This window comes from Zea mays, chromosome 1 (assembly GCF_902167145.1).
Source record: "Zea mays cultivar B73 chromosome 1, Zm-B73-REFERENCE-NAM-5.0, whole genome shotgun sequence".
Taxonomy (NCBI): Eukaryota; Viridiplantae; Streptophyta; class Magnoliopsida; order Poales; family Poaceae; genus Zea; species Zea mays.
In genome coordinates, this window is record NC_050096.1 from 170847911 (window position 1) to 170870476 (window position 22566).

A 22566-nucleotide genomic window follows, 5' to 3' on the forward strand; every position below is an offset into this window, starting at 1 on the left:
GTGATATTGTATGGTATGTTTGGTTCATAGCTAAATATGTCATATTTTACCTAAGTTTAGTCAATCAACTAATTTAGACAGAAAAGTTAGACAAAATATATAAGTTAGGCAGTGAACCAAACCGGCCTTTAGTCTCCTATCTTTCCAGCATCGTCCAACTTATATAATCTAGAAGGGAAACAAACACATCCTAAATCTTGTAGGTTTGACTGGGGTTGTTTGGGGTTTAGGGACTAATTTTTAGTCCCTCTATTTTATTTATTTTTAGTCTCTAGTTTGCCCAATACAGAAACTAAAACTCTATTTTAGTTTTCGTGTTTAGCAATTTATGAACTAAAATAGGAATAAAATAGATAGACTAAACATTAATCCATAAACCCAAACAACCCCACAGCTGCAAGGAAAAACTCTATCCTGCATGCTAATGTTCATATCTCCAGGCAAAAATGTTTCACTACCGGTTGCTTTCAGGTACAACCATATCAAACCACACCCTCAGCAACCCGTGGCCCGGTCCGCTGCATGTGACTTCGCACACCAGGTAACTGTGATAATCTCATTGACTTTCCTCATGAATTCATCTTCTCCTTGTTTGCTGTGATGCATAATCTGCAGTGAAGAAGACAGCACCCAAACGTTTGCGTCCAGTGTCTTGAGGGCCTCTGGATCACGGTCATAATCCTGCATGCCCAAACAAAGGGCAGTTTGGAATTACAATTACAATGGATGACCACGCAAAAGATTAGACATTAAGGACCCAAAAGGCGCTACCTTCTCAGTAACTAAGACTATGGTATCTTTGCTGTGCTCGTCCATGAGATTCCTCGCTGTTTCTTGAATTTTCTCTAGGTCCTATTGGAGGTAAACAAGAATAAGAGGAAGGCAACCATCACATGGTGAATGGAAAATAGTCACCCCTAATCAAATACACAACCACATAAACTACGAGTATTATGTTGCTTTAGCAGAGAACAGAAGTAGCTGGCTGCATTGTTGCGAGTAGTGGTTCATATATTTTGCAGAGAATTAGGCAGTGCACAGGTTTCATGTACATGCTGGACTACGTATCGCCGTATCGTATCGCATATCGGTGTGGTTTCTGATTCATGACTTGTTAGGCGTCTTGATTTGTTCGTGCAGAATTTAGCAGTGGTGAGAAAAATAAAAAGAGATGGCTGCACTTACATGAGCACTGAAGAAATGATGGTCACTGAAATCCAACCTGGCGATTTTGAGTGGACCAATCTGCAGCAGCAAGGATGGATGTTACAATTGAACAAGGATAGTGTTAAAGCTAGCCGTACAACCTTATTGGGCCTTGTAGCTGTAGTTGGGCTAGGCTCTTTTCTTGCCGCTCAGACTACTCAAAACTACCCAGTGCTGCATATACGTAGATATGAATTGTACCGTATTATCTACTAACATAGTGTTAGTCCTATGCACTGTATATAATCAGCTCATGGGGCTCAATATATTACAACTATAATTTACATGGCATACCTTCTCTAACATGGTATCTATCGCCTTCTCGGTCCTTTGACATATACTGCTTTTGCTCCTACGGCAGCAGCAGCCATTATGCCTTCCTCCGACTCGAAGCTCACCGCCACCTCTACCTCCAAGCAGGAAGCTGCTGGCCTGCTGCAGTGCTGCCAAGCAACGCGCGGAAGATGCCGTCCGGCTCCAAGCTTGATGTGAAGAATATCTTTCTTCGTGGCACCCTGTCTAAGATGGTGTACTCCCATCCACAAGGTTTCGTTGATCTAGCTCACCCCGACTACATCTGCCGGCTCACGAAGTCCCCCTATGCTCTCAAACTGTGTTTGATACGCCACATAATGTCTAGTCCATCGGCTTTGTTGAGGCTCGGTATGGCACTTCGTTGTTCATCTATAGTTGAGATTACAACAAGGCTTACTTGCTCCTTCATGTTGATGACATTGTCCTGACAACTTACTCCATGTTGTTGCATCATATCATCAATGCTGTTAGACTACCCGTCTAGGGTTTGTGCTATTCCCTGTGTAATGTCCATTATACCCCTGTGTAATGGGCCTTGGCCCAGTTACTCTCCCTATTTAATACCACTCCCAACCCCTGATTAGGGTATGGGTTCCTATTCTAACATGGTATCTTCAGTCTAGGTTAGGTCTCTTTTTCCTCTCAGCCGCCAGGGGCTCCCTCAGCCGCCGCCGCCAGGGGGGTCTTCCCTCCCTGCCGCCGCCGCCGGCCAGCCCCAACCTCCACCCGCCGCCGGCACCACCCCCCACCCCTCCCTCCCTCTCTTCCCTCTGCTCCGTCCCGGCGGTGCTCCCGCCCGCGCTGGTCCAGCGCCCGGTCCTGGACGCCGCCGCCATCCTGCACCACGTGCCCACCTCGTCCGCGTCGACCCGCGCCCCGGCCAGGCCGTCGTCGTCGTCGGGGACGTCCACGGGCAGCTCCTCGTCGTCTTCTTCCTGCTCCGCGCCGCCAGGTTCCCGTCCGAGGACCGCTACTTCGTCTTCATCGGCGACGCTCCCTTGTGGTCGGGAGAGCTGCCGTGCGGACCGCGTCGCTTCCCTTCGCCGGATCCGCGCCCCCCCCGACCTGCTGCTCCATGGACGCCGGCCGCCTCCCCTGCGCGGATCCCGCCGCCGTCGTCGCTCCCAGCGCGGATCCGGCCGCCGCTGCTGCGCCCGGCGCGGGCCTGGCCGCCGGGGCCACCCGCCGGGCCGCCGTCCCTGCTGGCGCAGGCCTGGCCGCCGGAGCCACTCGGCTGGCCTTCACCGCCGCCCCTCTGAGCGACGCCGGATCCCTGCACGCCGGCCTTGCCTCTCCCTCGGCCGTCGGACCTCCCCTGCCCGGTCTCACTGCCCCCTGCAGCGAGCCCGCTGGTGGCCGTGCCCCATACATCGACGGCCTCGGGCCCCTCCGTGATGCCACTCCCATGGCCCTGCGCCGTGGCTCTCCGCCGGGGTTTCCCACCATACCGGCACCCGCCGAGCACAACCCCGCACTCGTCGCCGCCCTCGCTACGATCCAGGCCGCTGTGGCTGCCTCGCGGGAGCGTGAGCGTGCCACGTCCCTCGCCCTGGAGCACGAACGTGCCCTGGGCGCCGCTCTGACCACCCAGATGGCCACCGCGCAGCGCCTCCTCCTCGGCCGCCCGCCGGTCGCTCGTGAGGACCCCCCGGCGATTCCTGCGGCCATCCCCGCCACTGGCCTCGACGTCGACCACATCGGTGCTCTCCACGCTCAAGCCGCCGGACTTCACAACATCCGGGCCCTCGTGTCCGTGGTGTTGGACCCGGCGTCCTCCCACTACCCCCGTTGGCGAGGACAGGTCCTCCTCACTCTGCGGCGGTATGCCCTCGCCGAGCACGTCCTCGACGACCTCGACGCTCCGCCGACTCCCTCCTGGTGCCTCATGGACAGTGTCGTCCTCTCGTGGCTCCACGGCACCATCACCGTTGAGCTACAGGACATCATCCGCGACCAGGCGGACACGGCTCGTCAGGCGTGGCTCGCTCTCGAGGACCAGTTCCTCGGGAATCGGGACGCGCGGGCACTCCACCTCGACGCCCAGTTTCACCTGTTCTCTCAGGGGGACCTCTCCGTGGGCGAGTACTGCCGCCAGATGAAGGGCCTGGCTGACTCTCTCCGCGATCTCGGCGAGCCCGTTGCCGATCGTACCCTGGTGCTGAACCTCCTGCGTGGCCTCAGCCCCCGCTACGGCCACCTGAAGGCTCTCATCAAGAGGAGCGTGCCCTTCCCCACCTTCCACGCCGTGCGTAACGAGCTTCTCCTCGAGGAGCTCACCATGGCGAATGAGGCACCCACTCCTGCCTCGGCCCTCTACAGCGCTCCCACCAGTGGTCAGCCGCCTTCAGGGGGCCAGGCCACCCGTCCTCCATCGACCGGGGCTCCCACCCGCCCCCCACCTGCCGTCCCGGCGGCCCCTCGTCCGACTTCCACGACCGACGGGGGTCGTCGCTCCCGCAAGGGCGGCCGTGGGAGCGGCGGCTCCTCTCGTGGTGGTCCCTCCGGCCGGGGTGGCGGCCACGCGTGGCCGTCCTTCTACAACCCCTGGACCGGGACCATCGCCATGTGGCCAGGCCAGGCACCGAGTACCCCCCGTCCTCCGGCGCCTGCCCTCCTGACTACACCCCACTACGGCGCACCTCCTTATGGTGTTCCCGTCGTGCCCCAGGCTCCGCCCGCGCTCCCGCCCCCGGGGACCCACACCTCGCCGCCTTGGTCCCCGCCGGCTGGTGGTTGGGACAGCACCTCCCTCGCCGCTGCCTTCAGCACCATGGCGATGACCCCACCCCCCTCCGACTGGGTGATCGACTCCGGTGCCTCGTACCACACCACCCCCACGGCAGGCACGCTTTCTCGCTCTCATCCCCCACTCCCCTCTCACCCATCCTCGATCGTCGTTGGAAACGGTTCCACTCTGCCAGTCACCTCAGTAGGTGCCTCGGTTCTCCCTGGGCCGTTTTACCTCAACGATGTTCTCGTAGCTCCCCACATCACCCACAATCTTCTCTCTGTTCGTCGATTCACTACTGACAACTCCTGTTCCATTGAGTTTGACCCCTCTGGTTTTTCTGTGAAGGATCTGGCCACCAGGACCCTTCTCGCCCGCTGTGACAGCTCGGGGCCTCTCTACACGCTCCAGCCCTCCACCGCCGGCGTGTCTCCACCTCCTGCCTTGGTCTCCACCACCTCCTCCACCACATGGCATCGACGTCTCGGCCATCCTGGACCCGACGTCATGACCAAGATTACCAGTAGTCTCGATCTTTCATGTAGTAGGGGACATTTTGAGGGTCTCTGTCATGCTTGTCAGTTAGGCCGACATACTCGTCTCCCATTTACTACTTCTTCTTCTCGGGCTGAGCGGGCTTTTGATCTGGTTCATTGTGACCTTTGGACCTCCCCTGTACTCAGTCTTTCTGGTTATAAATATTATCTGGTGATTTTGGATGATTTTTCCCATTTTCTCTGGACCTTCCCGCTTCGGTTGAAGTCGGACACATTCACCACCCTCACACATTTCTTCACCTGGGTCTCCACTCAGTTTCGTCGCCCGGTCCGTGCTCTGCAGTGTGACAATGGCCGCGAGTTCGATAACAACGCCTCTCGCTCCTTCTTCCTCACTCATGGCGTCCAGTTGCGTCTCTCGTGCCCCTACACTTCTGCCCAGAACGGCCGAGCCGAACGCATGATCCGCACCACCACTAATATGCTCCGTTGTCTCCTCTTCCAGGCGTCTCTCCCTGCCAGCTACTGGGCAGAGGCCCTGCATACTGCCACCCACCTCCTCAACCGTCTTCCCTCGAAGGCGGTACGCCACCCTACCCCCCACTTCGCCCTTTACGGCACAGCCCCTTCCTATGACCACCTTCGCGTGTTCGGCTGTGCCTGCTACCCTAACACTTCCGCTACCGCTCCACATAAGCTTTCTCCTCGCTCCACCCGCTGTCTATTCCTTGGCTACTCCCCTGACCACAAGGGGTACCGGTGTCTGGACCTCACCTCTCACCGCATCATCATCTCTCGTCATGTCGTCTTTGACGAAGATGTGTTTCCCCTTGCTGGCTCCACCCCACCCACCGATCTTGACTCCCTCCTCGAGTCCGATCCGATTCCTCCCCCACCTTCGGCTCCCCGTCTTGCGCCGTTACCTGCTCCTCGTGCGGCCCCCACAACCTCTTCCACGCCCCGCGCGGCCCCGTCGACCCCGCCTGCGCCACGCGCGGCCCCGTCGACCCCGCCTGCGCCACGCGCGGCCCCGTCGGTCCTGCCTGCACCACGCACGGCCCCGGCGATCCCGCCTGCGCCACGCGCGGCCCCGTCGACCCCGCCTGCGCCACGCGCGGCCCCGTCGACCCCGCCTGCGCCACGCGCGGCCCCGTCGACTCCGGCCCGATTCACCAACCCCGCCCTCGTCTACCATCGCCGCGGCCACGCCACTACCTCGGCACCCCCCGACGCGTGCCCATCGACGAGCGCGGCCCGCTTCGCCGACCCCGCCGTCGTCTATCACCGCCGTGAGTCGGCCCCTCCTGCCGCTCCCGACGTTCCGGTGGCTCACTCCGAGTCATCCGTATACCACCCGGTCGCCATCCATCGCGACCCCGGGCACGTCCACCCGATGGTGACTCGACGCGCTGCTGGCGTTCTCGCCCCGTCGACCGGCTCATCCTGGCAGCACTACGACCAGCACTCCACCCGACGCTTCCCCGGTACCCTCCTCCGTTCGCACTGCCCTCGCCGACCCACACTGGCGTCGCGCTATGGAGGAGGAGTACGCGGCCCTCTTGGCCAACCACACTTGGGACCTGGTGCCGCGTCCACCAGGCACCAACGTGGTCACCGGCAAGTTTGGCGATATCTTCACCAAAGGTCTTCCATGTCGGGTCTTCTTAGACTTTACATCCAGTCTGAATCTCCTTCTTGTGGCTAGTTATGATCAGACTGCGGGTTGGGAGGGGTATAATTAGCCATACAGCCCTATTGGACCTTATAGTTGTAGCTGAGCTGGGATCTTTTCTTGCCGCCCAAGCTACCCAGCGCAGCATATATGTGATTTGAATTGTACTGTGTTAGCTATTAACATAGGGTGTTAGTCCTATGCACGACATATAATCAGCCCATGGGGCTCAATGCAATACAACTACAATTTGTGTGGCATACCTTCTCTAATAGATACAATGGACTTGGATTTTATGCTTTCAATAAATTACTACAGTTTATTTTTAGTATAGAAAAGGATCAAACACTTCTGATCGATTAAGGAAATAGATGTCATAACTAGTGCAGGCTACAACAAACTTCTAAGCACGGCATTCACGGGTCTAGCCTTGCTAACAATAACATGTTGCCAACAGTGCATATTGTATTCCCACCACAAACAGGATTACAACAGAGGATATGTAATGCCAAGAGGTTCTGCACCATGGTTTTTAAAGCGGTAAGGCGGTCCAAGGCGTTGGAGCACCGCCTGGACGCCTAGGCGGCGCATAGGCGACGCCTAGGCGAGGTAGGCGGGCAAGGTGCCTAGGCGTTAGACCACCGCCCGGACGCCTAGGCGACGCCTTAAGAACAGAGTTCTGCACAATGGAAGGAAACACAAGTAAAATAAAAAAATGGTACCTCTCTGGCTGTATGAATGAAAGCATTTGGGCAGCCAATTGCAGAAACACATAGCACGATCTTATCATTCAACACATTAAGAGGGAGTCTCTGTGATGGTTGCTTAACTTCAAAAAAATGTGATGGAGCCAATCTGCTGTAGAACACTGAACATGTTGCATTATTATCCTCTATTGCGGACCTTATTGCTTTAAGTTGCATTTCAGAAGCCTGTTAGGTAGAACATGGTAATTCAGAGAACAATTCAAGTAACGATCAATTATTCTGGTCTAGTAAACATATTCTAATCTACAACAGTCCCTCATATATTAACAACAATATTCTTTGTAGAGAGGAAAATCTCAAAGGGAAGGTGGCAGTTACTTTGCATATTGATTCAGTTCAAACAGGTAATCCACAGAAAGGGAAAATAAGACGGGAAACCTTTCTCCTTTCTTTAGGTCTTCGTCTCCTTTCTTTAGGTCTTCTTATCTCTCAAACTACTTTAACTTAGCTGGTCCCTCAAGGTAATTATTATTTATTGTATGGAGATTTAATTTTCAATTGAGGAGGATGCAGTTTAGAATTTTGGAACAATTCTATGCTCTTCCATACTAATTGAAAACAAAGAAGCACAATAAAAAATAAGAATCAGTAACATGTCCCTCAAATTTCTTGTCAAGGTCAACTACACACTTCAACAACATATTTTTATTAACCATCTGCCAGAGTTGTGACCCACACCATGAGTGTTACACAGTTACAGTAAACGTTATAACAGTAAGCTGTAAAGTGAAACAAGATAAGAGATGGCAATACCTCTATTACCACATACCATGTCAGCATTATGAATGACCACAATATCAGCTCGACCGAGTGCACTCAGAGGTTCTCTCATGGGTCCTCGCGGAATGAAATGTGAGTTTCCCCACGGAGCCAACCCATTAACCATCACAATCTCCACATCTCGGAGCAAGCTCCAGTGCTGCCTAAAGGGAAGAGAGATATGGAAAGAGCATATAAGTAAACTGCCATAATGATAGCTTCATCCACAATTCCATATAACGTTGTCAAACAATTACTAAATCAGAAAACAGAAGACAAAATGCATCTCCATATGTACCTGCATACCGTCATCTAATATGGCTACTCCAATCCTATTACCAGATTCCAGTTTGCAGACTGAAGAAAGCTTCTTCTCGGCAAATGTGTTCTGAAAATGATGGATGAAGCCATATTCTTGAAGCATGGAAGAAGCCACTGCCGTTCTATTTGCACCGACCCCGATCTTGGCCGAAGTATCGGAAAGGCGCCTCCGGAGCATCTTTGGCTCATCTCCACCTGCATAACCCTGCGACACCAAGTGTCCGGATTGTTTACCAACAGAGACACAAAAGGCAATGTAGCCTGAAGAAAGCAGGAGCTTAACCCTTGTCAGTAGTAGTGGCGAGACGCCGAGGCGGTGGAAGCTGCGGGCCAAGAAGTCTACCATGGGTGTCTTGCCATTGCCACCCCAAGTGAGGTTGCCGACGCTAACGACGGGCACGGGCAGCGCGCGGCGCGAGCGGAGCCGCGAAAGGAGCAGGGACAGGCGGAGCACGGCGGACGCGGCGGAGAGGAGGGGGAGGGTGAGAACGCGGTGGAGGAAGGGGAGGCCCCGCAGAGCAGAGTCCGGGGTGGCGGCAAGGCGAGCGACGAGCTGCCTCGCCATCTCCTCCATACGACCATACTCGCCGCCGTTCATGGGCAGCGCGGCGGCCGGATACAGGATGGGCTGGCTGCCTTTGCTTTGCGCAGCCGCCGGGAAGTAATGGGCTAGCATCATCGTGGGCCTTTTTTTGCAACAGTTTGCTTTTGGGCCTTGCCCAGGTTAGTCTAAGGATATTTGAGAGTTTTTTAGTATAGTTTTATTGTGCTGATAAATAAAATAACGAATGATTATCTAGAAGATCAACTAGGCATATAGAAGATGAAGAGGCTATTATTATCTTAAAATTCAAACAAGTTGGCTGAGAGTTAAGTTTCATGAGCTGAACTCCCGTTCAACCAGATGTTTAGTGCTAAACTAGATATCCGCTAGAAACCAAATATCCGATCAGACATCATACATGACATTGGGTACAAAGTCAAGTTGCTCTTAGGGCTAGTTTGACAATTTTATTTTCTCAATGGATTCTCATTTTTCTAAAGGAAAAATGAATTATGACGGGCTATGTAACGATATCGGATTCCTTCGGGTATCTGATACTGTTACATATGTTTGTTATGAGTTTCATTGGAATCACATTCATTGGAATCGGATACCTACGTATAGAAACCTCAATCCCTTCCACACCAGCCGGAATCAACGTTGAGTCATCCCGATCCACCCTCCTCAGTCCTCACCGATGCGGCATCATGGACGCCGCCACCCGTCGCGCCGCCAGTGAGCCCAACGGCTCCTCCCTCCCCGACGCCTCCCTCCTCCTCCACACGTTCCGACGACACCTGCCAGCGCCGACGACGAGATCTGCTAGCGCCGACGTCGTCTCCAGATCCACCGTTCTGAGTATCTAGCCATCGAGGTAATCCCCCAACGCCTCTTCCTATCTTCAGTTCTCGAGTATCTAGCGTCGACGTGGTCTCCAGATTTCTTCCCCTCGGCAGCAACGCGGTAGTCAGCCCTGTAGCGATGTGTTTGAATCCCGCCAGGAAGGGCTGGTAGCGGTAGTCGACCCTGTAGCGGCCGCCGTCGGTGGCCCAGTCGGAGTCGCGGTAGTCGCCGTCAGGAAGTCGTCCCGCCGTCGGTGGCCCAGTCGGAGGTAGTCGCGGTCGGAAGCGGCCGCCGTCGGTGGCCCTGTAGGGCTGGTAGCGGTAGTCGCCGCCAGGAAGCCGTCAAGCCCCAGACCCCAGTGATGAGTTTCTTGTGTGCCGAACCAACCAACCCCGCAACCCATCCATCTCTTCTCGGTTTTCAATCTTTGGTTGCAGAAACATGTCTAGAGATCAAGCAGTAGGTAGCAAAAGCTTTTCGCCGGGTCTTGTCGCCGTAGGTAGCTGCAAACTTTCGCATGAACTTTGGAGAAAATAAAGATTCACACAGTACCTACGTATGTGCAATTGACAAGGCAAGCTCAAATGTCAGTACCAGTATCTGGCTAGGATGGAAGAGTTTTGCAAAATGGCAGGCTCTTCTCTCTTCAGCTCTGTTTAATTTATAGTAGGATCTGAAACTTTATAGCAGGATCTGAAACTTGTGTAACTTGTTTTGCTTCGGATTTAGCTGGTGGTACTATCGTGACCACTCCGAATGTCATTTTCTTCTGAGTCCTCTATGCTCTGTTTAATTTATTTGATGTGCACAATGATATCCAGATTTATATGAAACTCATTTGTTGACCTCCAGATTTATCCTCAAGAACTCGACGAAGGAATATGGCATTTAGGGGTATCTTGAGTTCTCTCCTTGTCACGTACTATTATGTCTGGTTGTTCATGGGGTTAGCATATAGAAGAAAATGTCTGAGAATAGAAAGAAGGTTAAGAAATAGAGAGTGTAGGATGGAGAATTTAAATGAACTCATTCGTGAAAGTGATAGAAAATATATTAGTGAGCTTCGTATGGATAGAAGAACTTTCTTTATTTTGTGTGAGATGCTTAGAGATGTTGGTGGGCTAAAGGCCACACGCAATATGACCCTAGAGGAGATAGTGGCTCATTTTTTGTATATGTTGGCTCATCATTTGAAGATCCGAACAATTGGAAGGTTTTTCTTTCGAAGCGGCGAGACAGTTAGTAGGCAGTTCAACTTATGCCTTCTAGCTGTTCTAAAGTTGCAACATTTGCTTCTTAAGACCCCTGACCCAATTCCAGAGAATAGCACAGATAATACTTGGAAAAACTTTAAGGTAAATACATAAAACTTTAAGGTTTTTCTTCAACTATAAATAGACACATTGAAGTGATATTTCTTTTATGACATATTTGTATAATTGTTTGGGTGCATTAGACGGAACCGCTATCAAGGTAACTGTGCCAACACTCTAAAAGGAAGATATAGGTCGAGGAAAGCGAACATTGTGACAAATGTATTGGGTGTTTGTGCACCCGATATGCAATTCATCTATATGCTGCCTGGTTGGGAGGGTTCAGCGCATGACGGTCGTGTGCTGCGTGATGCTATCTCGAGACCAAACAGATTGTGTGTCCCTCAAGGCGAGTTTTATTTCAATAACTTCTATTTGGTTTGTTAGTATAGTATTTTAAGTGTGGATATTAACTTGAAAATATCCTTTTAGGTTGTTATTATCTTGTTGACGTGGGTTATACAAACGCCAATGGATTTCTAACACCTTATCGAGGTCAGCGGTACCATTTGGGTGGTTGGACAGTGCAAAATCCACCACATAGTGCTGAGGAGTATTTCAATATGTGTCATGCTCGAGCAAGAAATATCATAGAGAGGGCTTTTGGAAGGCTTAAAGGGCGATGGGCGATTCTTAGATCCCCTTCATATTTTCCTATAAAGACGCAATGTCGTATAATAATGGCATGTGCCCTTTTACACAATCTAATTTTGCAAAAAATGTCTAGAGACCCTATGGAAAGTGAGGAACAATCGGTGGTAGATTCTGAAATGCCCAAAGGAGAAGTTGGAGAACCAGAATTCATTATGTGTATCTCCACAACAAATGTGTGGAGTACTTTTCGAGACACTCTTGCACAGGGGATGTATAATGCTTATAGGGCTTCTCATTGATTATTTTTCATGGTACTTTTGATGCTTAAGTACTTTTCATGGTTGTATTACTATTTTTGACTATATATGTGTTTCTAACTTGTCACCATTTGTATACAGAATGGACATTTCGGAGGGCTCTATTGCTGTTCGTGGTAGGGGGGAAAACAAAAGGAAGTGGATCCCTGTTGAAGATGATGAACTGATCAAAGCATTGGTTGATGTTTCTTTGGATCCGAGGTGGAGGAGTGATGGGAGTTTCAAGAACGGTTACACTTCAGTACTTGAAGCTCGCCTCGCTGAAAAGCTACCCGATTCAAGAATTTCTGCAACTCCTCATATCGATTCAAGGTTAAGATACTTCAAGACAAAGTATTCTGCTTTGGAGCAGATGTTGAACAAGAGTGGGTTCACATGGGATCCGACCAAGAAGATGATTCAGTGCGAGAAACAACAATATGAGACACATTGCAAGGTACTTTTCAGCCATTTAACAGCTGCTTTATAATTGATCAGCCCCTTTTTTTCACATTGTTCACATGTTGAACAAGAGTGGGTTCACATAGGAAGCCTACATTCATCTTTTTTTCTTATCCTACTGCAGCCTGCTATTATTTCACATGACGTACCTATGCCCGGTCCCTGTGAATGATTGCAGGTGCTATTATTCCCACACGGAGCCCTGATGCTGTCTGGATCTAATAATCATGAAAGCTGCTCATTTGGCTCATGTCGCTGTGTACACTTTAAATAAAAAATGTTAGTTCAGGAGGATTAGAAAAACACGCACACACGCTACTTGTATCGAGCTAGGCAGCTTTTCACATGACGTCTGGCTTGCTTTCTGGCTTGCTTTCTGCTTTCTGTATTTGTTGGTCTGATCAGATTTTTTATTTCACAGAATAATCCAGATGCAAAAGGGTTGTATGGAGTCTCCTTTCCTTACTATGATGAACTCTCAATGGTATATTCCAAGGACATGGCCACAGGTGAAGGTGCGGAAGACATGACAGATGCTGTTCAAAACTTGGAAGAAGAGTTAGTTCGTGTAAATGCTAATGATGAATAGAATGGAGAGGATATGACATCTGTAGAGACACCAAGGCGTTATGTTGACTCAACATCATCTAGCTCCAAGAAGCGGAAGAAAGAGTGGAAAGGAATGAAGACTTCATCAAGTGACCCGCTTCTTGATGTGTTCAATGAAGTGAGTGGTGATCTCAAGGTTGCCACTATGTCAATTGGAAAAATGGCGCAAGCTATGGATCGTGAGGCATCCAACCAAGAGAAGGCAAGAGATGAGGATCCACAACAAAAGCTAAGAGAGAAGGCGATCAATGAGGTCTGGAGACTTGAATTTACTGGCTCAGAAGTTATCAAAGCAGCTGGTGTGTTTGTCAGGATGCCAGATCAAATGGGTATGTTGTTTGCACTTCCAGAACCACTGAGGAGGGAATACATTGTCGACATGCTACGTGGTAACTAGAATTTTGTTTGTAGAAATGTACATGGCTAGTTTTGATCTTGGTTTAATTCGCTAATTATTTCATTTATTCTAGATGAAGCAGCAAGGAGAGAGAGAGAGAGGTCAAAGTGAAGGTGCTGGTCTAGATGTTGAATGATGGAGCTTTGGAAGTTGCTGTTGGTTTGGTTGGTCTCAATCTGTTTACCTTTAGTGTTCTTCATATGTTGCTGTTGAATGACGGTGAATGATGATAAAAACTGAATTTTTATGATGTTGAATGTTGTTGAATGTTCACGAATGGTGTTGAATATGGTATTGTATCTATGGTTTGTTGAATGTCGGTACCTTTCAATATGGTAAAAACTGAATTTTTATGAGTTTTGAATGTTGTTTAATGTTCACGAAGGGAATGATGTTGAATGATGGTAAATACTGAATTTTTATGTTCACGAATGATGTTGAATGGTTTCTTATATTAAAACATGTATTGGAATGAAAAGTGTTACAAAACTCATATTTTTAATTTCATTACGTTACATTGGTTTCCAAAACAAACAGTGTATTGGAATCAAAAAGTGTTACAAAATTCAACCAAGCAAATCATGCAATGACATTCATTGATTTGGAATCCACTGTTTTTTAATTTCCATTGCGATACCATTACCCATGGTGCACCAAACGCTACCTTAATTTTTTAAGAAAATGGAAATCTCTTAGAAAAATGAGGCTACCAAACTAGCCCTTATTTTATAGTTTTTCAGCCGAAAAAAGTGGTGTCCAATGCGCATCGGATATGTCTGGCAAAGCACTAGATGGCCCATTGGACATAACACTCAAAGAGCATGTCAAACATAAACCACTGCCATATAACGCACCAAACGTGTCAGGTGTGGCACCATATATCACATTGAACATGGCACTCAGAGATCATGTATATTGCCTGTTTCATCCCAACACACACTAAATATGTCTGGTGGTATGTGTCCAGCGAATACACCAGATACCTAATATAGCTAATGGTTAGTTTATAGTCGTTGAAATTATAGCCATTAGGAGTACACCAGACATGTCCAGTGCTCTTGGTTTCAGCCCACTAATAAAAAATTGTTAGATTCCTTTGAGGTGTTATAAATAGACCTCTTAGAGGTCTTGGCTGCTACCTCTAGACTTCTACTTGTGCACCTCTTAAGACTACAGAAACACACTTCACTCATTTGCAACTTGTAGTTCATATTTTCAGTGGCATTGGAGGGCTCTTAATGTATTGTATATTGAAAGGGAAATAGGGTCAAACCTTTTCCTAAATGATTTTGGTGGTTGAATTGCCCAACACAAACAATTGGACTAACTAGTTTGCTCTAGATTACATGTTCTACAGGTGCCAAAGGTTCTGTTGAGAACTATGTTACCGCGGATCACCAGATCCGCTCCCTTCCCTCCCATCAGCAGTAGAGGCGCGAGAAGTTGTAGAGGATCCGTCTCCCTTCCCAGAATCACGATAGAGGAACACACGAGACACATGATATAGGGTTGGGCCTCTGGCCTCTTTCTCTTCTCTGTATTATGAGAGGGTGTACAGGTTCCTTATATAGAGATGTGAGACCCCTCAGGGGTAAAGCAGGTATTTGCCCACATAACCCTAACTAGGGTTACTTAACACTCCCCCTTGGGCAAATACCGCGACCAACACATGCCTCGTTAAAACTCCGAAAAACCCAGTGGGAAAATGTGGAGAAAGAGTGCATGGTGATACAAATTGCATTTGCACTTTGTTGCCTCGTTAAAAACCTCATGTGAGAAACTTCAAGAAAACTCACCAAGGGAAAAAGAGTACAACAACTGTCATCGGGACAGATTTCGATCCTTTGGGATCTAGATTCTATCGAATCTTCTACAAGGGCTAACTTTAAAAATGTGCTCCCCCTAATCCTTGCAAAACCGTATCAATAAGGCAAAACATCTTCTTCTGAAGTATATGCTCATAAAGATTTAGCAAACGGATTGCATATCCTTGCAAGGACTATTTCAGGAACTTTACCTCTACTCACTTCTAGGATATACGAGGTAAGTGCACGTATCAATATAAATAAGCCACTTTGACTGATGGTGTTCGATCGACTGGATCTATTTATTTGATAGAAAGTTCCATAAAGGTTCACATATTGATCATCAAGCTCACGCCTTCAGGACATAGAATATGACATTTATTGTCTCACGATTGTGATCAATATAAGTATTCGCTCCCCCTGATGATGACATCTGTCAAAGTCGTTATTCCTCATAACTCAAGCATATTCTTCAAGATATATGTCTCATTGTTCGTCTGGAATAATGAGAATGGATGAGGTTGGAGTGCTATCATTTTCTATCTTACACCACAATTTATACATAGTTGTGCAAAGCAAATAACATGTCCTTCAATAGGACTTAGGGGATAATATAGTTGCAATAGTACATATTCTAAATATGACACATCGCTCCAGGCGTTCATCCATTGCAACATCTATGATGGTGTAACAAAAGTCCATCAAAGATCGTAATCCATCAGGGATTTTTCATCGATCAGATACATCGTTATAGTCTGTCATTCTGGCACAATGAGGATATTTTGCCAGTAACACCTAAACCTTATAGGTTTCTGCCATTAGGGCTTTAGAGGATACCGTAATTCCATATCTAGTGGAAATTGCAATGAGTAACACTCATGGAATGCACATGTGCTTATTCGGTGAACTTCAAGTCCTTTGGTACCTCACCTTATTCCTTTTCGGGTCTATATGGGTCTTTATGCCTTTATAGGGATTATCAAACTTTGGTGTTTAACACAGACTTTATTTCTTCTAGAAAGGTTCCATCAAGGAACTATAATCTCATCTAGGAGATATTCTCTCTACATAGGAGAGTGATCATTCATCAGGAATATATTATCTAGTACGAGATTTATATGTTGCATATTTATAATTCAAAGATATGAGTCCTCATAGGATCTCATGCGGATCTTCAGAATCCTATTAACTGCATATTTTAATTCATGCCATTTGCTAGATATATTACATAGTGGAACAATGTTTATTCAACACATGTGGGGTGAGTCTCTCACAAGACCACTTGAACCATCGCATTCACCACTCATTATTTCAATAGTGCCCATAAATGTCCGAACTTCAAGCTCGCGACTTCCATTTTGCGATTATTGGTTCAGCCTCGATTGCATTTATCAATGACCCGATAAGAGAGCTTCAAGCACTCATGCCTAGGACTTTGTTTTGGATCCATTTGCAATCTAGAGAGGCAAGATAGGTGTCGACATATTTGTCTCCCACATTTAATAATGATTTTTGTCATTTCCCAAAACGGAAGATTCATTGTTCTGTATTCCCAGCATAATGATATTGTGCGCATTGCTAGGAACTTCATCATCAAGATGAACCTCTTCGTGAGCCAAATCACCATCAGGGTGAATTAATTGGAGGAGAGTTATCACAGACCACGTGATTCTGCAATCAGAACATATGCTTTGACTAAGGCTGATGGATCATATTCGCAGGCTTCCCCAAGAATAGATCAAATACCAATAAGTCAAATGTGGATATGATATTAATCCCGGGTATATCCACATCTACATCAGGTAGAAGCATTCAGACCAATATGGTTACTCCTCAACGATTTCTGGCAAACTCCATATACACAGGAGTACACATCGAACGACGGTTTAGTTTGGCTTTTGTGCGTTTAATAGAATATTGAGGCATTACATTGTATAGGCATTCCTCCCCCTAATGTTGAGATGTTCTAAAAGCATACAGATAAAATCCCGAACCACAATCATCCAGTTGTGCGCAATGTATGCTATTGTGGTGATTTATTTGGGAAATCTTACGCACATTACAGATAGGGGTTTTATGCAGTGAGCTTTGGACTTTAGATTAATGTAGTGGCATGAATACTACATATTTGTCCTTCAACATGAAGGGTTAGTCTCAACATCCAGCGAGACACACAACAACAAGTTGCTTCGTGGTTACAATTCTACCAACTTATTGTTAGTATTACCAAATACACAGTCAATCATTAAGTTTTAGACTAATATGCACAACACTATTTTATCCATAAGGGTCCTTCAGGGGATCATGCATACCATTCGTCATTTGGAGCAAGTACGTAGTTGACTTCAGATCAACAAGTAAAATGACCATCAGAGTCTAGCGCTCACAAGGACATTCACTGGTTGCATTGTGCTTTTAAGCACATAGGAAAATGTGTGCGTAGATAATGGTAGTAAAGTGCACGGCATCAGGCCAATGCTGCCAAGCAAATTTTGTTGTATGCAGAGATGTATAGTCCAACTCGTTTTTATCACTGCCCATGATTTACCCAATTACTCATACCGCTCTGAAATTGGGTTTCAAGTTATGCAACATTTTTTAGGTATTATAATTTTGAGAGAGAACTTATAACAACAGTCAAATATTTGTTGTGCAGGATGCCAACAGGGCAAACTTTTCTCCTCATATTATACACCAATTTGTTCTATAAAGCATTATTTCGATCTCTTCATTGTTCACCAAAAAGAGAAGCTTTGAAATAGAACATACAAGGCCAAGAATTTGTTTTATCTGGGAAAAACCACATGATTGCTAAGACTAAGCAAATGGTGATAACTGCTTGGCAAGAGGGAAAGAAATACCAATATCCGTCTGGGACTAGTCTTCAACAACAGATAATACTGCTCTCATACGAAGGAGTCATCATGACTAGGGAAAATGCAACAGGTCTCCATAAGATCTTTATATTTTTATCACAAATTATCATCACGAGAAACCTAGCGGTCAAGACTTATGGCTCTTCCAGCGACAAGGACCAAGGACAAAATAATGCCCAATTTAGCTTCAAGCTCTGCGGTGATGTGGGATTTTATGTCTATTTTTCTACTCCTTACTTCTAGTATATCTGAGATAGATTGTGGTAAGCATACCAAAATATAGGATACAATGTAGTTCTGCTACATAACCTTTAGTTATATGTACATTAAGGACTGACCTTTATCATTTGGCTTACAGTGTATACCATACTCGACAAAGCACTATCCCGAGTCAATTCAGCGACTATGAGTATTTACAATTCTGGGATATGTATGCAACACAAGCATATATGTCCAAATAGGATGAGCAAAGTGGTTCGACGGGAACACACAATGATTTTTCACGCCAACATAGTCAAATTTTCTCAGAGTAACCATTCAATGTACTCGTAACTTCGTGTTACTAAGGTACTAGCCATTTATCTCAAAGTTCGCTTCATGCCGTTCAGCGACAAATAGCAATGTGCCAACATCTGGTTGAGCAATGTATGACTGAGATTCTAGCATTTATTCATCTGATAAGGTCTTATTGCTTACTAATAAAATCCTAATTTGTGATGTTTTCTGTGCCAAAAAGGCTTTCATGCATTAATATTGAATTTCTTCAGGTTACTTCGGGTAAAACTTTATGCACGAGGAGAGAGCAGAGATTTAACTTATTTGTGTTTCATTGTATTTCGATTTAATTTCCCAGATTTGATATAGTTGTTATGGCCACTTGGCGATATATATAAATATATGATGCCACACAACACAATTAAACAAAATATAGAGTGAAAACAAAATTTGTTTACGAAGGTTATTGAGAGCACCTAGAGGGGGGGGGGGGTGAATAGGTGATCCTGTAAAATTCAACTTATAGCCACAAAAACTTGTTAAGAGTTAGCACAGTTAATGCCAAGTGGCTAGAGCGAAGATCTTGCACAATATGATAATCACAAGAAGCTCAACACAGAGAAGACACAGTGATTTATCCCGTGGTTCGGCCAAGTACAAAACTTGCCTACTCCACGTTGTGGCGTCCCAACGGACGAGAGTTGCACTCAACTCCTCTCAAGTGATCCAATGATCAACTTGAATACCACAGTGTTGCTTTGCTTTTCTTTAATCCCGTTTGCAAGGAATCTCCACAACTTGGAGCCTCTTGCCCTTACAAAAGATGTTCACAGAGAATCACGGAGCAAAGGAGGGATTAGCAACTCACACACGACACAAAGATCACAGCGAATACGCACACACAAGACCCAGACTTGAGCTCAAGAGACTAGCACACTAGAACGGAGCTCAAATCACTAGAATGTCGAACAAGTGTGCAAGATTGATGTGTGAGAGATCAAGAGTGCTCAAGGAATGCTTCGGTGTTCTCCTCCATGCGCCTAGGGGTCCCTTTTATAGCCCCAAGGCAGCTAGGAGCCGTTGAGAACAAATCTGGAAGGCCATCCTTGCCTTCTGTCGTCGGGCGCACCGGACAGTCCGGTGCACACCGGACACTGTCCGGTGCCCGATTTCTTTCCTTAAACGGCGCAGCCGACCGTTGCCGACCGTTGCAGATCTGGCGCACCGGACAGTCCGGTGCACACCGGACAGTCCGGTGCCTCCTTCCGATCGTTGGCCAGACCACGTGTCGCGCGCAGATTCCGTGGCCGACCGTTGGCTCGGCCGACCGTTGGCTCACCGGACAGTCCGGTGCACACCGGACAGTCCGGTGAATTATAGCCGTACGCCGTCGGCAATTTCCCGAGAGCGGCCTCTTCGCCCGAGGCAGCCTGGCGCACCGGACACTGTCCGGTGCACCACCGGACAGTCCGGTGCCCCAGACCGAAACAGCCTTTTGGCTGTACACAGCCAACTCTCCTCTTATTCGTTTTCTCCTGTTTCTAACACTTAGACAAGTATATTAGTACACAAAATCAATGTACTAAGGCTTTAGAAACATACCTTTACTTGTGATTTGCACTTTGTTCATCCATGGGCATAGATTCACATTTAAGCACTTGTGTTTGCACTCAATCACCAAAATACTTAGAAATGGCCCAAAGGCACATTTCCCTTTCAATCTCCCCCTTTTTGGTGATTTATGCCAACACAACATAAAGCAACTAGAACAAGTGCAAAATCACTTCAAATAAAATAAATTTGAGTTTTATTCAATTTTGGCATATATGGATCATCCTTTGCCACCACTTGGTTTGTTTTTGCAAATCAAACTCAAATCTCTATCTCTAAGTCAAACACACATGTTGAAGCATAAAGAGAGTCATTCCAAAAGAGATTGATCAAAGATTTCAAAAATTCCCCCTTTTTCCCATAATCACTACTTCTCCCCACAAGAAGCCAACTTTTGACAAAAGAGACAATAAGAGAGTTTTGACAAACCAAAAGCTCTACTCTACTATTTTCAAATCTCTCAAGTGGTAGCTGATCCATTTTTCACTTTGGCCTTTATCTTCTCCCCCTTTGGCATCAAGCACCAAAACGGGATAAATCTTGGCCCTTTAATCCCATTGCCTCACCAAAATCTTCAATTAAGAGCAAATGGCAATAAGAGTTCATGAGATGAACTTGGAATTAGTTACCCTCTCATCGGAGTGCAGTGGAAGTCTTTCATGGTCCAAGTCCACCTTTTCCCTTTCAATTCTCCTTTGAGACTAAATCTAAAAACTCAAGCATATGATTAGTCTCAAAGGGTCAAGTTGTAACACATCTCCCCCTAAACATGTGCATCACTTTGCAACGGACTTGTGAGGTCCGGGGAGGGTTTGTACAACTTGAGCACCACAATAAGCAACAAAATGCAGAATGAACATGATCAAAGGCATAAACACATGTATACTACAATTCAATCCAAGTTCCGCGAATCTAAGACATTTAGCTCACTACGCAACCTGCAAAAGGTCTTCTCATCTAGAGGCTTGGTAAAGATATCGGCTAGCTGGTTCTCGGTGCTAACATGAAACACTTCGATATCTCCCTTTTGCTGGTGATCTCTCAAAAAGTGATGCCGGATGTCTATGTGCTTCGTGCGGCTGTGCCCAACAGGATTTTCCGCCATGCGGATAGCACTCTCATTATCACATAGGAGTGGGACTTTGCTCAGATTGTAGCCAAAGTCCCTGAGGGTTTGCCTCATCCAAAGTAGTTGCGCGCAACACTGTCCTGCGGCAACATACTCGGCCTCAGCGGTGGATAGGGCAACGGAGGTTTGTTTCTTAGAGTTCCACGACACCAGGGACCTTCCTAAGAATTGGCACGTCCCCGATGTACTCTTCCTATCGACCTTACACCCAGCATAGTCGGAATCTGAATATCCGATTAAGTCAAAGGTAGACCCCTTTGGATACCAGAGCCCGAAGCAGGGCGTAGCAACTAAATATCTAAGGATTCGCTTCACCGCCACTAAGTGACACTCCTTAGGATCGGATTGAAATCTAGCACACATGCATACGCTAAGCATAATATCCGGTCTACTAGCACATAAATAAAGTAAAGACCCTATCATTGACCGGTATGCTTTTTGATCAACGGACTTACCTCCTTTGTTGAGGTCGGTGTGTCCGTCGGTCCCCATCGGAGTCTTTGCGGGCTTGGCGTCCTTCATCCCAAACCGCTTCAGCAAGTCTTGCGTGTACTTTGTTTGGGAGATGAAGGTGCCGTCCTTGAGTTGCTTCACTTGGAACCCAAGGAAGTAGTTCAACTCGCCCATCATTGACATCTCGAATTTCTGCGTCATCACCCTGCTAAACTCTTCACAAGACTTTTTATTAGTAGACCCAAATATTATGTCATCGACATAAATTTGGCACACAAACAAATCTCCATCACAAGTCTTAGTAAAAAGAGTTGGATCGGCTTTCCCAACCTTGAAAGCATTAGCAATTAAAAAATCTCTAAGGCATTCATACCATGCTCTTGGAGCTTGCTTGAGTCCATAGAGCGCCTTAGAGAGCTTACACACGTGGTCGGGGTACCGTTCATCCTCGAAGCCAGGGGGTTGCTCCACGTACACCTCCTCCTTTATTGGCCCGTTGAGGAAAGCGCTCTTCACATCCATTTGGAACAACCTGAAAGAATGGTGAGCGGCATATGCTAGCAAGATACGAATGGACTCTAGTCTAGCCACAGGAGCAAAAGTCTCCTCAAAGTCCAAACCTGCGACTTGGGCATAACCTTTTGCCACAAGTCGAGCCTTGTTCCTCGTCACCACTCCGTGCTCGTCTTGTTTGTTGCGGAACACCCACTTGGTTCCCACAACATTTTGCTTAGGACGAGGCACCAGCGTCCAAACTTCATTCCTCTTGAAGTTGTTGAGCTCCTCCTGCATGGCCAACACCCAGTCCGGATCTAGCAAGGCCTCCTCTACCCTGAAAGGCTCAATAGAAGAGACAAAGGAGTAATGCTCACAA

The 22566-nt window shown here is 47.3% G+C and overlaps 1 protein-coding gene and 1 pseudogene across 2 annotated transcripts; one reads left to right on the forward strand and one right to left on the reverse strand.

Moving 5' to 3' along the window:
• Positions 1-330: 330 nt before the first annotated feature.
• Positions 331-8888, reverse strand: LOC100272815 (putative tetraacyldisaccharide 4-kinase family protein). Its single transcript, NM_001360131.1, has 7 exons — positions 8549-8888; positions 8243-8470; positions 7955-8104; positions 7141-7350; positions 1186-1245; positions 772-852; positions 331-681 (listed from the first exon to the last, which is right to left on the reverse strand). The coding sequence occupies exons 1-7, from the start codon at positions 8861-8863 to the stop codon at positions 496-498; spliced, it is 1230 nt and encodes a 409-aa protein (NP_001347060.1). The 5' UTR covers positions 8864-8888; the 3' UTR covers positions 331-495.
• A 571-nt stretch (positions 8889-9459) lies between these two features.
• LOC100274151 (LOC109943012-like pseudogene) lies at positions 9460-13596 on the forward strand (annotated as a pseudogene). The gene is made up of 4 exons (NR_158627.1): positions 9460-9683; positions 11958-12312; positions 12739-13315; positions 13397-13596. The product of NR_158627.1 is annotated as a protein-like pseudogene (transcript).
• The last annotated feature ends 8970 nt before the right edge of the window (positions 13597-22566 follow it).